This window comes from Dryobates pubescens, chromosome 8 (genome assembly GCF_014839835.1).
Source record: "Dryobates pubescens isolate bDryPub1 chromosome 8, bDryPub1.pri, whole genome shotgun sequence".
In the NCBI taxonomy this organism is placed as follows: domain Eukaryota; kingdom Metazoa; phylum Chordata; class Aves; order Piciformes; family Picidae; genus Dryobates; species Dryobates pubescens.
Window position 1 is genome coordinate 12,179,438 of NC_071619.1, and position 17,133 is coordinate 12,196,570.

General features: G+C 55.0%; 1 protein-coding gene across 1 annotated transcript; it reads left to right on the plus strand.

Moving 5' to 3' along the window:
• The first annotated feature begins 4,870 nt into the window (after positions 1 to 4,870).
• On the plus strand, positions 4,871 to 12,650 carry LOC104307161 (solute carrier family 2, facilitated glucose transporter member 9). The gene is made up of 13 exons (XM_054163610.1): positions 4,871 to 5,299; positions 5,412 to 5,560; positions 5,888 to 6,170; positions 6,633 to 6,793; positions 6,875 to 6,999; positions 7,260 to 7,405; positions 7,484 to 7,616; positions 7,987 to 8,174; positions 8,266 to 8,376; positions 9,559 to 9,660; positions 10,261 to 10,336; positions 12,056 to 12,183; positions 12,411 to 12,650. Exons 1-13 carry the CDS (start codon positions 4,871 to 4,873, stop codon positions 12,648 to 12,650), a joined length of 2,271 nt encoding a protein of 756 aa, XP_054019585.1.
• Positions 12,651 to 17,133: the final 4,483 nt, after the last annotated feature.

Sequence of the window (17,133 nt, forward strand, 5' to 3'; positions counted from 1 at the left end):
CTTCTGGGGTGAAGGGCACTGTCAAAGTATCAAGCCCGTATCTGGAGCCCCTTGTGTGTGAGTCACGCTTCTGCTGCATGTGGGCTGCACACATACATGCAGTGCTACAGCCCTCAGGTGGACAGCTTTGCCCCCAGCCCTGGGTAGATGCAGCTTCACAGGATGCACAATGTCAATGGTCCCACCTCGGAGCTGCTGCTCATTGATGGATGCAGCATAAAAGGCTGTTGGTAGCAGTTGGAAAAAACCACTTATTCCTAACACCACAGCATACTTTTTAATTAACAAACTCTCCATTCATAGCTGATGGCCTCTGGCTGGGGCAAATGAGTCTGCCCTGTAAGCCAGAGGATGGATGTGACTGAAACAGAAGAGCTGGAGCCATCCTGCCCATTAAAAAAAGTGGGAGGGAGAAGCTATAAAGGCTTGCACCAATTTTTTTCTGGGTACTGGTGCAAGATGCTGGTAGGAGAAGCACAAATTTGTTTTATAAGCTAATCAGAATCCTGCTGTTCAATAATGAGTGAGTAATTGACATATCGCAGCACCACCCTGCAGCTCCATGGCTGGGGATGCTGTCATGCTTCTGGCTCACCCGGATTTTAATGCAAGCACCCTTGCCCTCAGAATACCTCTCTCTTAAAGACTCTCCTCAGATAGCAGCCTCTGATAGTTCTGTTTAACTTAACAGCCCCTTTTGAAACAAAGGCCACCACAGTTTTAAGATCCTGACTCCTGGGGTGGTCAGAAAACAAACAAACCCTGCGCTCCTGCCATCGCTCTCCCTGCTGGCTCTATTCTTGGGAGCCAGCAGGGGACTGGAGATTGCGAAGGCTCCCGCTTTTCTGAAGTGCTGGGAGCAGGATTCCCATCACATCCAATTCCCATCTCGCCTTGTGACTGAGTTCCCAGCAGCTGTGTGCTTTGTTTGGCAAGGGTTTGGGGATTTTATGTATGTTTGCATTATGTATTTACATACATATACACCACTTGAACCTTTTCTGTTTCTTGCCTGCTCTCGCCCTCCCATCAGATAATAGATTTGGAAGAGAGATTGCAATGCCAGGCTTCATCCATTGTTCTGGCTTGGTCTGTAATGCAGGATGCTGCTTGACATAAAGCTACCTGTGCCTGCCAGCACACATGAATGAGACCCTGAGACCCCCTCACCCTTCATGCTCACAGTCCTAGGTCCCTGTGTGTACCCAAACAACACACTTAACCACCCAGTCCTATGAGAAACAGGTTCTCCTCATTAGATGTTTCTAGCTGTTCCTCAGCTAGTCCTTTCCCTTCTTCTTGATGCTCAAAGGGGAGAATTGGAGTATTTATTTCAGATTTCTGGGGCTGGGACAGTGCTGTGCTGCAGGGCCCAGGCTGGGAAACTTCATGAGTTCTGGCATCCCAAAACTTAGGTACTAAAGAGAGTCTTTGAGAAAGTAAAGCAATCTCCATTGTAAATTTCCACTGGAAAAGAATGAACATCAAGACAGCTTATCTTAAATAGATTCAGTGGTTAATTACCCTTTCTGTTTAAAAATGTGTGCCTTATTTCCACTTCAAATGAAGGAGGAAAGTAACGTTAACCAGAGCTTCAAATTAGCAGCACTTGATCAGCCTACAGCTTTTAAATGAAATCTTCTATTTTGGGGTGGTTATTATTATCATTATTATTAATAATAATAATAATTACATTAGTCATGCTACTACTAATAATGTTTGAGCACTTTCAAGAGTATAGTAAGCTAGGTTTTGGAATGGGGAAACTCCAGTTTTAGAGCTGGCAGGCTAGAATTAATGTGCTTAATCATAGAATCAACAAGGTTGGAAGAGACCTCAAAGATCATCAAGTCCAACCTGTCACCCAACACCTCATGACTACTAGACCATGGCACCAAGTGCCACATCCAGTCCCCTTTTGAACACCTCCAGGGATGGTGACTCCACCTGGGCAGCCCATTCCAATGGCTAACAATTCTCTCTGTGAAGAACTTTCTCCTCGCCTCAAGGCTAAACTTCCCCTGGTGCAGCTTGAGACTGTGTCCTCTTGTTCTGGTGCTGGTTACCAAAATTGTTCAGGGTGAGTTCAGCATTTAGGTGGTGCTGTGTCACTTTGAAGAGGGTTAGGCTGGTGAGCTCTTGGCAGAGGCATTGTGGCTAGGGAAAGAAGCCCTGAGCTTGAGAGACATGCTCTAGTCCTGCCATTGATTTCTGTCGCACTCTACACACCCAGAGGTACGGGGTGCAGCTGGCTCCAGCAGTGACCTGGCCCCAGCAGAAATCCTCCCATGCAATGGCAGTACCCAGGAGGATGTGAAAATGATTCAGCACTTGGTGGGAAGAAGATGTCACTGGTGGGCTTGAGAGCCTGTCCCTGCTGATTAATCTCTTTTCCAAGTGCTCAAATTGCTTCACAGCCAATGCACACCCTGCCCAGGCCGCTGTCCCAGGAAGAATGCACCTGCGCTGTGGAGAAGTCAGCTAGAAGAGGAACCTTAAGGTCCTACTTGTGCTAACTGTCCACTGCATATTTAACCTAACGGGCCACAGCCATCTGGGGTCTGTCTGTCCTCTTTGCTGGCTGATCCTTCCTTGGTGAGAACAGCTGAGGACATCTGAAGGGCAGGGGTGTGGTGCTCTTCTGGCAAGCAGATGTATGTGAGTGCCAGCCGCTTTGCTCTGCCTTTAGAGAGTTCAGACACACATTGGTTGTTTTCCCAAGGGATACTCTGTTTCTCACTAGTGTTACCTTCCCAGCCTGAACTGTGTCTCCAAATGGTTTGCTGACCGTTATCAACAGATAGAAATCTCCAAAGCAGGAGGAAGGTTGCTGACCTGTGGGGCTGATCTGCTGGGAACCGCTGAATTTGGCTAAGGAAAACCTGGGCTTGGAAAGGTCTTGTACAGATCAACAGCCTTCCTGCAGCTGCAGAATGGGATCACAGGGAATTTCTAGTGCAACAAGGCAGAGACAGCAGACTGAGCAATACTTTTGCTAGGGACACCACTGAGTTTCATCTGAAAGCCACTGTGGTTTGCAGAACCTCAAGCCCCTGGTTAACATCATGCAGCTAATGTGTTCAAAACTCCCATGCCCAAAGCACCTTACTGGCATTTGCAAAGGCAGCTCAGGGAAGGCTTCTTCTGCAAGGGGAGCAGTGAGGCAGGGAGGCTGCTGGACCATCTGTGTTTCTGCAGTGTCAACTCCAAAAGGGCAGCACCGACAAACTGCTGTGACCTTTCAAAGCTGCAGAGATGTCTGCAAGCAGCTCTGCCTGCTGCGCCTGTGCTGCCAAGTTCCCTGTCCTCCAGCACAGGGAAAGGGGTCAGTGGCTGCTAAGCAATGCATCTGTTTGCCTACCTTTATTTGACCCACTTACTTCTTCCCACCAAGAGGCAGCACTGAAGACCATGTCATCCCTGAGGGATTTCCATCTCATCTTGGGAAAAGGGGTGAACTCTTTCAGAGGGTCTTTCCTGCTGCCACATTCCTCAGTCCTGAAGAAACCCTCATACCATTTTTTTTTTTTGCAAGTGTTTTATGTCTGGTGTGGGGTTGGGCATGGCTGGTTGATGGATGCCAGTGCCTGGGCCTGGGGAGCTGGGCAGTGGATGTGGAGCAAAGCACTGACCTTGGGGATGGGTAAGGCCTTCACTGCAGAGGGTCTGGGAAGCTCCAGGAGGACTTTCAGGTGGATAATTGCTGGGATGACTTAGGATGGGGCAGAGATGGCTGCTGCTGTTTCTCCCTCCCCCTGTGGCAGAGCCTACTGGACTGGGCACATTGAACCCTCTGGGTGCTGGACCCAGAGACGAGCTGTGACAAGTGAGAGCCTGCTTGACTTAACATGCTGGCCTGGGTTTGCTGCTTTGCCCTCTCTTAGTGCAGGACCTGGGATGAGTTCAGGTGATGTTTAGGGCTGCCCTGCAGCACTGCAAGTGCTTTGGGCAGGGCTGGTAGCTGCAGGCTGCAAGTCCTCCTCCTACTGGGTCATCTCATCCATGGGCATGTCCAAAAAATGAATCTACAACCCACTGCTCTGGGAATGAAACAGGATCAGCCTCCAAAAGACCGTAACTCCCCACCGTGGCCCTGTCACTGAGGTCTCTGCAGCTGCCCAGCGCACCTGCATGAAGGTAAAGGTGCTGCCCCTACGCAGACATGAGGAGGTGAGTCTGAGCAAGAGAGAGGAGCTCTTGAGCAGGTGCCTATCCCGGTCAAAACTGCGCGCCGGCAGGCTGGGAAGGGCTTGCAGCTGGGGGAGAGGGCACAGTGCTCTCCCGGGACAGCTGGAGCTCTGTGTAGGAGGATGAGGCGCCCAGGTTCTCCACCACCCAGACAGCCCGGCTGGGGTTGGGCACGACTGGCCCGGAGGTGCTCATGCCCGTGGGGCTCTCCCAGCCCTGCTCCTCGCTTCCTTTCCCTGCGTGATCCCTCCCACAGTGCGGGGCCAGCCTGTCGAGGTCTGTCCCTTTCAAGCCCTTGGAGCTGTTACCAGTCCTGTCTTAGTGGGGTCCCCATCCTTTCAACTGACTGTTCGGCAAATTAAGAGTTTGCTATTAGGCTGCTAATTAAAGGCACTTCATTAGCAGCAGGGGAGGCAGCTCCTGGCCGCAGCAAAATTGGATTCCTCTGAGCTGCCATGAGCAGAGTCTCTCCTCTCAAGCTGGATGCTGTGCCCCTGAGTCCGGGCACGGCAGCTGCCCCGCGCCGTGGCCAGGGGGATTGCCAGGCTCCTACCCGAGCTGCAGAGGATGGGGCACGTCAGCCCCACACGCCTGACAGGATGGGGTAGGGGCTGAGGTGTGACGGGGGTGTTGGCTGACGTGAGCCTGCCCCTTCGCCCTGAGCCTCGGCGGCGATGCAGGGATGCTGCCCTGCTTGCGGTCCCCCGGGACACCAACCCTTTGGAAGGGACCTACGGGGGCTCAGCTGTGGCAGAGCATTACCTCGGTGTTCCCGCTGTTCTCAGACCTGGCCACGGCCCCTCAGAAGGCTGGGCAGCCCGGAGGTGCCGACCTGCCTTTGCCCCTGCCTTCGGCGAGGGGGGCAGGCCTTCGGACTCCTCCTCCGGCCGCTCCGGCGCCTCCAAGTGAGCCCCGGGGGCACCCAGGCTGCGTGCCCTGCCCTACCTTCCCTTTCCTCTCCCCCTCCTTCTTCTATCTAAAAATGGGAGAAACGAGCCAGGCTGCGGGATCAGAGCTGCCTTCCTCCCCCCGTCCTCCTCCTTCCCTCCGCTCCGGCTGCTCCCCGACGGTCGGGAACGGGACTCAGCGGCCCGGCCGGGACATCACTGGGGTGAGCTTCCTGCGGGTTGGGGGGACTGTCCCATCCCCGCTTCCCGCCCGCCCCTCGGTGTGTCCGTCCCTCATCAGGCCCTGGCCTGACTCCCTCCTGCTTCCTTTCCCAGCTCGGGATTCCTGATGGGATTAGTAGGGATTTGCTGTGCGTGAGCCGGGAGCTGCTGGGTGCCACAGATCTGGCTACCGTGCTGGGGGGAAGGCCGGGCTCTGGGCTGCGGGGTCGTGGGACTCTTATTGCTCCAGGCGAGACAGCAAGGTGCAGCGCCCAGGGGTGCTCCTGCGGCTAGGGTTGCCCTAGGTGGGTTTTACTGCACACCCTGCCCCCGGGGCTGGGTCGAGGCTGCAGGATGTCCCTCCGTAGCCATCGGCTCCGCACAGCGTGGTGCCCTCTACAGCTGGAGCAAATGACAGAGGTGGTGGTGGGAGCATAAGTTTAGGATGTGGGTGCATGTAGCATTTTGGGAGGCTGGGACCTGCCATGGGGAGCTGCACATTTCAGTGATGATGGGTCCCCCAGGCCAGAGGGCACAGAGGGCGTTTATGTGCCCCCCTCTAAGCCCCTTTGCCCACTGTCCCCTCCTAGCACTGAGACAGGGATGCCTGGGTCAGGCTGCCAGGACAAGCAGCCTGAGTTGGGCCTTGGCCAGGGTAAAGCCTCACGCCACAGCCACGAGACCAGCCACAGGGAAGCCGGATTGGATGGGCTGGGTGCTGGGCATGGCACAGTGCCGACTAGAACTGTGCTGATCCCTCCTTCTTTCTCCCAGCACCTCACCTTCCCACTGCTGTCAGTCACCCTCTTGGTGTCCTTTGGCTCCTCCATGCTCTATGGCTACAACCTGGCTGTGGTGAACTCACCGGCGGTGGTAAGGGCAGGGCAGCATCTCTGGGAACAGGGAAAGGGCTCTGCATGCCCTCCTGGGGGGCGGAGGGACTGCTACTCACCAGCCCCATGTCAAAATGCTGGTGCTTCTCTTGGGCAGTCACCCAGGGAGAGTGGTCTGGAGAGAGGCACAGGAAGGGTATGGGAGCCTGCATTCATGTAATCCCCCCAAGACTGGTCGCTCCTGGAAGGCAAGGGTTGGAGAAAACTGTCCACAAACTCTTTGCTCCAGCTCTGCCTGTGGCATCTCTAATTTGCCCTTAAGCCCCTCCAGTGATGAGGCTGGCTGAGCAACCAAACCAGCATGTCCCAGCCACACCAGCACATCCTGCCCTGCATCTGCAGGGTTGTTAAACCTTAGACATTTTCTATGGCCTGTCTTTCCTCGCCTTTTTCCCTTTCTCCCAACATGATTGGTGCCTGTGTGTCTCTCTCTGCTTCACAGCACATAAAGGCTTTCTACAACACCACGTGGGCCCAGCGGTATGGGCATGGGCTGGCCCCTGGCCCTCTGACCCTCCTTTACTCCCTTACTGTCTCCATCTTTGCCCTGGGCGGGCTGGTGGGCTCCTTACTGGTGGGGATGCTGGTGGACCGATACGGCAGGTAAGTGCATGGCATGAGACAGGAAGGTCAAGTGAAAGGGATGGGGCTGGAGGGGCTGCCCTGCTGCTTGTGTCCCGCTAGGAATGGCACACTGAGCCGCAGCACTTTCCTTGTCCTCCTGGCTGGTGGCTTCATGGGCTTCAGTCGGCAGCTGGGGTCCCCTGAGATGGTGATCATTGGCCGCTCCATCACCGGGCTTCACTCAGGTAGGTGCTACCTGGGATAAGAGGTTGCATATGGCCCCTTCTCTACAACCAGTTCCCAGGGGGGCTGGAGAAGACTTCCTGTTCCCCATTGCTGCAGGCTCTGCAGTGGGTGTCTCCATAGGGCAGACAGGGCCACCTCCCTGGCCCTGGTGTCCCCATTGTGGATGGTGCTGGGTGTAGGAGGAGGTGCAGTGATGGTCTGTCTCATCACCCTTCTTCCTGCTGCCTCTCCCATCCTGGTGCCTTCTGTCCCCACCCAGGTATCTGTCTGAGTGTGGTGCCCCTCTACCTGGGAGAAATCGCCCCCAAGAACCTACGGGGTTTCCTGGGCCTTGTTCCCAGCATCTTCATCTGCCTGGGGGTTTTCTTTGCACAAGTCCTGGGCCTCCCAGAGCTGCTGGGCAAGGTGAGCACAGTAGCCCAGCCCATGCACACTGGACTCTGCTCTACTTTTCCTGTGACTTGTCCCATTTTGACTCCTCAGGACAGATTCTGGCCCCTTTTCCTGTCAGTGGTGGTCATTCCTGCCTCCCTCCAGCTCCTGCTGCTGCACTGCTTCCCTGAGAGCCCACGGTACCTGCTGATAGAGAGGAATGATGTCTGTGGGGCCACCAAGGGTGAGGAGGTGTCTTGGGGGAGACTGGCTCTGGGAGGTGCTGGGCACTGGTCCAAGGTCTCTCAAAACCAACGTGTATCCTCATAGCATCGTCCCGCACCCAGCTCTGACAGGCCACCATAGTCCTTATGGTTCAGCCCTTCTTGCCCTAACCCAGTTGCACCATATCATTTCCATGGTGCCCATATTCATGGTGGGAGGCATCTCCTCAGTTCCTGTGGATGCACAGCCCCGTAGTTCAAGGCGGGTCCTCTGGGCAGGCTGAGCCAGGGCAAAGCCAAGCCCCTGCCTCTACCCTGTGCCTGCCCATGAGCATCCATCCTCCACCCTGAGATGGGGAGACATGCCTGCGACCTCCACTCACCCCACAGCACTGCGCTGGTTCCTGGGGACACCTGATGTGCAGGATGTGATCGAGGAGATGAAGGAGGAGCAGCAATCCCTCTCCTCTGTGAAGATGGTCTCTGTCTGGCAGCTGCTGCGGGACCGCTCCGTCCGCTGGCAAACCCTCTCAGTGGTGGTGGTGAGCGCTGGCGTGCAGCTCTCAGGGATTGATGCTGTAAGTCCTGCCGTGTCTTCACCCCAGGACCTGGCTATGCAGAGCCCAGTGGCTCCACTGGCAGGCTCATGCTAAGTCCTCTCCCTGGCAGATCTGGTTTTACACCAACACCATCTTCGAGAATGCCGGGATCCCCGTGTCCCAGATCCCCTACACCACGGTGGGCACTGGTGCCATTGAAGTGGTTGCTGGGCTGGTTGGGGTGAGTGATGGATGGACAGATGGGTACAGCCTTTTCCTGTCACCTCCCAGCACCATCAAACAGAGGGGGCTGATTGGAGCCCCAAATGCCACCCCATTGTACCAGCACAGCCCCTTTGCTGGAGGGCAGAGGGTTTAGCAGGGAAATGGGGTGGAGAGAAGGGATGAGAGAGGCTCAATCTGTGGAGTCATATTTAGGAGGAGTAGGGGAGTTTTGGAGTAAGTGGGTAGCAGGGAGATGAGGTTGATGTGAAATGCCAGGCAAGGAGCAGGTAGGAGATGGTGGAGGGGGCTAAGTGGTTCCTTCTGGTTCAAAATGTAATTGTTGCTCTTTTAGCAGAGCCACATGTCCCCATCTGCCTCCCCCCTCCCCCCACCCCCGCCAAGCACCGGCCTGGCCCCAGGCTAGCAGCCCAAGCCCCGCCAGCCAGGCCTCATTTAGCTGGAGAGTTAGCACTGGGCCAGGCAGATTTATAGCCATCGTCCCATCTGCGAGTGTCACCCGGGGCCAGCCTGAGCCACCCGGCACTAAATCCGCTGCCTGACAATTAGAGAGATGGATGGGCTGTGGCTCCGCCCACAAAACCAGGACTGCGTGGGGGCTGCTCCCCTCTCCCCATAGCTCAAACCCACGGCAAAATGGGGCTCCCCTGTCACCCCCTTGCCCCTCTGAAGGCTCTCCCCTTCTTCCCTTCTCCCCTCCATTGCCCCTGGGGCTGCCACAACCCCCCAGAAGCCTCCCCCCCCCCTCCCCGCCCTCGCAGCTAGATTGCTCGGGAGCAGCCCCGCAAACAGCCCCCGACGGACCTGCCGAGATTGGTTATAAAATTGCAGGCATTCGTTCTGCTGTCAATACCCTGCCTGCTCCAGCCGCTGCCGCACCGCCGGCGCCCGGTGCCCGGCCCAGCCCAGCACCTCTGCTCCCCGTTGCTGCGAATGAGACCGCAGGACCAGCCCTGAACCTGCCCCCCTGGTGCACGCTCACCCCAGGGCCCTGGAGTCCTTGCTCTTCCCATGCCTCCAGCCCCAGCCCTGGAGCTCTGAGCTGGGGTTGCCCCCCAAACCCAAGATGCCACTGAGAACATCCTTCTACCTTCAGCTGGATTCAGGATGTGACCACACGCTGGTAGGGAGCTCACCACCACCACCCTCCCCCCCATCAGTCTGTGCTCTCCCTCGGCAGTGCTTTACCATCGAGAAGCTGGGCCGGCGGCCCCTCACCATCACCGGGTTCTGCGCTATGGGCATCTGTTCAGCTGGCATCACTGTCTCCCTGCTGCTGCAGGTAGGATCTGGCTACCACCACACCACCCCCACCCTGGGCTGCTGCCATGGTCTGCGGCTGCAGCCCTGGGTGCGTTAACGAGGGGTGACAAGGGGATGGGCATCACTCCAGGGCAGGGAGCTTGTATGGAAAGTAGGGGTGAGCTGGTGCTTCCCTGCAGCGTTTGCCCGATAGAGGAATGGAAAATTCAGAGTGAAGGACAAAAAAAGAAACCCCAAAACCACGTGGAAAAGAAACACCACTTCCAGTAGCTTTCCTGCAGAAACAGTTGTCCCAGGGGAGGCAAATACAAAATGCTGTGAAGGCAGAGAGCTCTGCAGAGTCCTTCTTCTGCTATCTGCTCCCAAGGGATGCTCCCAGAAGCTCTGGGGACATTGCAGCATCACAAGTTCCTGAGGTTTGCTGAGGCTGACCCTCAACAGCTGTGCCCAACACCACCCATTCCGTGTCTCCATCTCCCCCACGTGTCCTGCATGGCCACCATCCCCAAGGGCTGTCACCAAGCAGAGGGGCAGGTGTGGAACCCCATCTGGGGATGCTGGGTGCAAAGCTCAGGGCCACCTCCCCAGCAGCACCACCCATCCCTGTGTCCCCTCACAGACCACTGTGCCCTGGATGCACTACCTTGCTGTCACCTCTGTGGTTGGCATCATCGCTGGCTTCTGCGTGGGACCAGGTGGGTCTGGGGCCAGTGGGAGGGAGGTGTGGTGGGAAGAGGGGTACTAGGGGAGCAGGCAGCAGCAGGGTTTGCAGGCAGGTGGCAGCACTGGCACCCTGCCCCCTTCCCCACAGCCAGGCCCTGGTTTGTTTTGCTGCACCCTGCAAGTAAGGCTCCATCTCAAGTGCCTCCAACCCTGTACGTCCCCAGGGCACACTCCACCTCCTTTCCTTCATCTCTGCTTTTGAGCCAAGCAGATAGAAAGCTCTGGCAGCCTTCCCCAGACCTCTGTGGAGGTGTCAGCTGCTCCCATCACAGTGAGGTTGAGCAGCATCCCAACCCAAGTGAGAATGGGTAAGAGACTGGGCTCAAGAGTGAGGAGTGAAACCTGGACTGGTTTACCCAGTTGATGTATTAGCAGAGCTGTTAGCAGGTCTATAATTCATCCTCAGCCCAGACTTTACTCACTGTAATTACATCTTTAATTAGGATTTTAATGGCTCATTGTTCACAAACAATGATGAATAGGAGTTTTAAAACCAAAAAAATATATATCTCCATTCTTGGCGAGCTGTGAGTAAGAGTCCATCAGGGGCTCCACTTCTCCCTCACTTCTCAGCACTACTTTTTCTTGGTTTATCTTTTTCCTTGGAGCATCTTTCAGATAGGGGCAGCCCTGTCCAGGCAGTGGGACCCCAGATATGTCATCATGCCAAACAGTCCTCTGTCAGATCCCCATAAGCCCTCATATCCCTCCAGCAATGGAACAGTCCTGGCACCCAGGGCTGCTGGCTCAGTGCCATGTGGCAGGAGGAGCTAAGTCATAGAATAGAATCATAGAATCAAGGAGGCTGGAAGGGACCTCAAGGATCATCAAGTCCAACCTGTCACCCAACACCTCATGACTACTAAACCATGGCACCAAGTGCCACATCCCCTCTTGAACACCACCAGGGACCTTGACTCCACCACCTCCCTGGGCAGCACATTCCAATGGCTAACAACTCCCTCTGTGAAGAACTTTCTCCTCACCTCCAGCCTAAAAGTCCATCCAAGGAGAAGTAGCCTCAACCTGTGTCATTTTTCATGGCCAAGCTGGCTTGGGTGATCATTTCCAGTCATTCTGGTTTTCACCCCTGCACATGAGAAAAGCTGACTGGAAAATGGCATTTTGGTGTCCTGTGGAAAATTCTGATGCTTGGAGATGTGGTTGCTTTCTGTCCTGCCTAAATCAGTTGCAGTGTCCAAGCCTTTAGCTAATTGATAGAAGGAAACCTCCTAAACCATTTGATGAAGGGAGGCTGGAAAGGGCATTGTGGAGGATACCAGGACCATGTTTCTCCAGGCCTGTGATCTGTATCAGATTTAATACATCAGCATCAAGGCAAATTGTTGTGACATGAGGATCCAGATGAAATGGTCCACCTTGATTTTGACTCAGTCTGAAACTTCCCAGGCAAGCAACTTGTGAGATTACTTTCAGCACCCAGCAGGGTGCAACTGTGGTGTATCAAGGGGAACATCACCCACCCATGGAGACAGATCCCAAAGGGAGACCAAAGGCAGAACACTGTTCTGCCCATCTCCATGGCCCCCATCTCCTCCAGCCCTCCCAGCACCACCGTTTGTGGCGCTGGCTTCCAGCCCTTTGGCCACAGAACTGAAGGACCTGTTGACCCCAGGGGTACATGAGGCAACCTGTGGCCCATGCCCTTAATCTGTCCCCTCCCTCTGCAGCTGGTGTCCCCTTCCTGATGACAGCTGAGCTCTTCACACAGTCACACCGTCCTGCTGCCTACATCGTGGGGGGATCCCTCAACTGGCTCTGCAACTTCACTGTTGGCTTTATCTTCCCCTTCTTGCAGGTACTGGTCTGGAGGGGCCGTGGGAGGAGGAGGGGGTGGACACACCTTACTGCTCCCCCAGGACAGGATGGGGGCTTAACCCAAGGGATGTCCATGCTCCTCACTTAGCTCAGTGCTGGTCAGCGCTAGCCCAGGGAGGGGTGACAGGAGGGGACATTGATTTGGGCCATGGCCACCTTGGGGGTACCTGGCTCTCTGCCCCATCCCTGCTCTTCTGTTGTTCCCAGATGTCTGCTGGTGCCTTTTGCTACCTGGTTTTCTGTGGCATCTGCCTGTTGGTGGCTCTGTACGTCTACCTGGTCATCCCTGAGACCAAGAACAAAACCTTCATGGAGATCAGCTACATCTTTGCCACGCGCCGCTCCTTCCTCTCCATCCCAAACCAGCTCATTGGGATGATGAAGCTCAATGGCTATGGGGCCTTGGAGAGCAGCCCTCTGGAGGGAGCAGGGTCCAGCCTGCCCTGATCTGGATGGCCTGGTGGGGCAAGGACGGTGGAGGAAGCTCAGGGCTGAGGAAGGGATGCTGCAGCCAGGGGAGAGGATGAGCTCCAATGATGCACCAGGCTTGTACCAGCTGCTGCACATTTCCTTTGTGCTGGAAGAGACACCCTCCCAGAAATGAGGGAACCTCCTGGAACTTGCCAAGAGCTGCCCACACAAGGTGTTTAATAAAGAGCATTGCCTCCAGAGCCATCATTTAGCAAGCTCAGCCTGGGACAGCAAAAAGTGGAAAGCATGGGTAGGTTCCCCCCTAGTGCTGGGGAGGAGCAGAGAGGGATGAGAGACTTTTTCCTGCCCTGCCTGGCTGGAAAGGTCAATGTTGCCCCACAGTTCCTAGGAAGGGTGGCCAGGGTGACTCCTAGGCTCTTGTGTCTCATCTGGTTTGGTCATGTAAACCCAGAGGCTGTCACAGAAGTAACAGGGAGCAGCTCAGAGCTGGGGGTGACTACTCAGCCACTGTGCCCCTCCACAGCCTGCTGGAAGCCCCTCGCTGCCTGGCTTCATGTGCTGACCCCACAGAGAGTGCTGCCATGGGACCCTTCCAAGTTGCTGAAGCGAAAGCTATCTTGGCTACACCCACATCCCTTTGCTGCACCCCATGAATTACTGTGGCCCTGAGGTGCTCCCCAAGCATAACCTCTTCAACATTTCTTCCCTGAATCCTGGAGACTATGCTGGAGGCTGCCCTGCGTTCCTGGGACTGCTGTGGGCATGGCAGTTGCATGACCGAGGACCCTCACAGCAGCTCCACAACCACCACAGGGCTGGGAGCTCCCAGGCCAGCAGACCCCCAGGGAGATAAGGTTTGTAGGGGAGTTACAATATTTTGCTGTGATAAGAAGCAAAAGCCAGGTGGTGGGGAGGGCTGCTGGGCCAAGCCCCTCCTGCTGACACCTGGGTGCTTTATTCTGTTGCAAATCACCAAGCCACCTTCTCTCCAGTCACCCACTCTGTGGTGGGGCCATAGCTTGCATGTTTTGTGCTCATGGTCACTTGGTAAAGAGTCATCCTTCCTACATCACTTGCTAAAACCTTGGGGTGCCTCTGGGGGTAGGTGGGCTCTGAGCCCACGGAGACCAAGGACTGGACCGTACTGGGTTCCCAGCACCCCGTGCCAGCCCTTCCATCCTCAGGAGCCGGCCTGGGGCTCTCCTGCATCCCAAGCCATTTAAAGGCCATCAGTCTAAGCAGGGGTCAGGGCTCCACAGCAGCAGCAGCAGCAGCAGCAGCTTCCCACCCTGCCTCCCTCCCGCCTCGGCTGCTCTCGGCAGCAGAACAGAGCGGTAAATATGTGCAGCATTACATATGTATAATGGAGTGTAAATAACCCCAAAAAGTGCATTGTAAATAGACTCCAAGTTTATCCTTTATTAATGAGGCACTGAGTGCCCTGCTGTTTTAGAGCAGCGAGACTTTCATAATATCAAAACCTAAATTACACTTGTGTCTCTCATTCCCAGCAAACGACAGCATCATTTCAGGCCTCTTTGCCACTTGTATTTATTTATTCTGCTATTTATTGATCTCTCCCACCCAGCATGTGGGGCAGCTTGGAAGATGCCCCCCTCCCCGCCCTCCACGTGGGGAGGCAATACCGCCCCCCCCCCCCCCCCCCCCCCCCCCCCAAGAGCAGCCCCCCCCTCCCCATCCCAGGGTCCTGGCACAGCCGAGGAGATGGAGTTTTGCCATACGGCTGAGAGCCGCTCTGCATTGGCTGCTGGGATGGGGCAGGCTTGGGAAGCATGGGGTCAGGACTCGTTTTTGCTGGGGTTTCAGATACCACCACAGCCACAAGTGCCCTCTTTCCAAGAACTAGAGGTCACTGGCAAAATCCTGTAGCATTTTTTGGGTGCATTTGTCCCAGGAGTTCCTGTAGAGGGACACATCCATCTTCCTTCCATCAAAACCTGGAGGAGTGCAAGCAAGGAAACCCCATGGTCATGGGACGTGGCTTCTCCTCAGGTTTTTCTTTAGTGCCTAGGGGCAGGCCCTCTCTTTGGGGCTGTCAGTTCAAGCTGTCCCTAGCCACTGATCTAGTGCTTTTGGAAAAGCAGGATTTGGGCTTCCTCTGCCCGGGGAGGCATTCCCAGCCCCTCCACTGAAGGCTTCATGTGAAAGATACATCTGGACGAACTCAGCTGCTTCCCCGTGCCTGAAGTTTCTTCTCCATGTCCAAAGCAGCTCTCTGGGTTCAGACCTCCAAAAGCACTGGTTCAACTCAGCAAGGGTAAATCTCTATTCTCTCACATATTCAAACTGACCTTGAAAACTTGCAGAAGGCACAAAGAAGAGTCTGGGAAATTACTTTGATGCTTGGAGATCCAAAGCAGCTCTCTGGGTTCAGACCTCCAAAAGCACTGGTTCAACTCAGCAAGGGTAAATCTCTATCCTCTAACATATTCAAACTGACCTTGAAAACTTGCAGAAGGCACGAAGAAGAGTCTGGGAAATTACTTTGATGCTTGGAGATGCTCCAAATCCTCCTGCAGGTTGTGGAAATGAAGGTGAGAGTGACTTTGCCCAAATGTGTGACTACTCTTGATGTACCCAATGCTAAAAGGTGAGTGAGTTTAAGCATTGATGTATAGAGGTAGGGGGCTGGAGCTGACCCTGGCCAAACTGGAATGGGAAAGAAGGCCCCAGTTTGAACTCTCTGGGTACTTTGAAATGAGGTCCCCAAGGAAACGGTCATGGCCCGTCACTGACTACCTCCAGATCCTGCAGAGAAGCTCTCCTGGGGTGTGCCTAGTTCAAGGTGAATGGTCACATGCTGACTGGGAAGCTGGTGAATGCTTGCAGGACACACTGGTGTCTGTGTCCTCATGTCCCACCAATCCTAATGGTCCCTGTAGGTCCAGCAAGGGTGGGCTCCTGGGGGATGGATTCTGCTAATGGCAGAAACCTACTAAGCATCTGAGGCTGAACCCTTGCACTAGTTTCATCGGGTGTCCTGTTCGTGAACTGTCCCTGTCACCTCAGCAAGGGTTCCTTTGGTCCTCCAGAATCTCACCTGACTGTGAAGGCTCCATCAGGGACCAGCCTTGAGTGAGGTGTGTTTTCTGCATGCTCTGAGCAGGATGAAAACTCTGCTCCTGTCTCTTTCAGTGTGGAGAAAGTGGGGCTGGAGCAGCATCCAGCTGCACCATGAGGGGGGGTGCGGGATTGGTTCCTGCCTCTTGTCATACCAATGGGGGAGTTATGCAGCCAAGGTGATTTGCTGCTCAGTGGTACCCAAAACTGCACTGCAGCATCATGCTCCAGTCCAAAGCAACTTGTGGTGCTGTGGTGGAGAGCTGAGTCCCCACCTCAAGCCCTCCTGGGCCAGGCTGGCACCGTTGTCCCCTTCAGCACAGGTGGGTTCCTGCACACATACCTCATCCACGCTTCCAGTGAAGCAGTCATAGGAGGAGGGTGCTGGACACAGGAGGCATTGCCCAGGGGGAGGCTGGTTTGCAAACCCTCTCTGTGTCGGCAGCATAGGCCCAGGATGCTCACACTGGGGCACTCCACATCCTCCCAGTTGCATCCTCGTGTGTAAACACACCTTCAGTAACAGCATGGAGGGAATAAAGTGAAGGGGGACTCTCTCCCCCTTCAAGTACAGGATTTCTGTTGCACCAGCCCCTCTACCCACCCTGCACCCAGGGAGGTGAGCATCACAGGGGAAAGGAGGGGGCAGTAATGGGGCAGGACATGGAAAAAATGGAGAGAAGAGCTGGAATTAGCACCTCCAGGCCAGCCAGCACTGGACCCACAGACACTGCTCATGGTAACAACTGCCAGAACACAAAGGGCCTGGAGAGCAAAGGCTGCAGCCCCCAGATTCCACAGGTTTCAGCTTTGGCATCGAGTGGGAGGCTCTCTGCACAGTCCCATGGCATCTTCTGCCTGGGAAGGGCAGTTTCAGCTGGGCAGGGTGATTTCATCCAGGAATGGCACCTCTTGGTGCAGGATTCCTCTCAGGGGAGGAGCAAGGACACGGGGTGCAGGGTGCCTATTCCAGGTGCCACAGCCCCGTGCACACCCTTGTGATGGGTAATCTGGATCACTTCTGGCCAAAAGCCATCCCACAGCAGGGTCTCTCTGGACTGAGCCTGCAAAGTCTCATCTCCTCCAAGTACAGAGCTGGCTCTAGCCGTGCCTGTGGTTCACACAGACCCTGGTCAAGAGTCTTTTTGCAGGTAAAAACCAGAATGGGTGATTTTCTTTTACTGTGGTCTGGGTAACAGGCACTCAGCTGAAACCCAGCGCTTCAGAGGGGTGGAGACCTTCTTTTCTTTCCTTCTTTCTCTCTTCCTTCCTTTCTTTTTTCTCTCTTCTTTCCTTCCTTCCTTCCTTTCTTTTTCTTTCTTTTTTTCTTTCTTTTTCTTTCTTTCTTTCTTTCTTTCTTTCTTTCTTTCTTTCTTTCTTTCTTTCTTTCTTTCTTTCTTTCTTTCTTTCTTTCTTC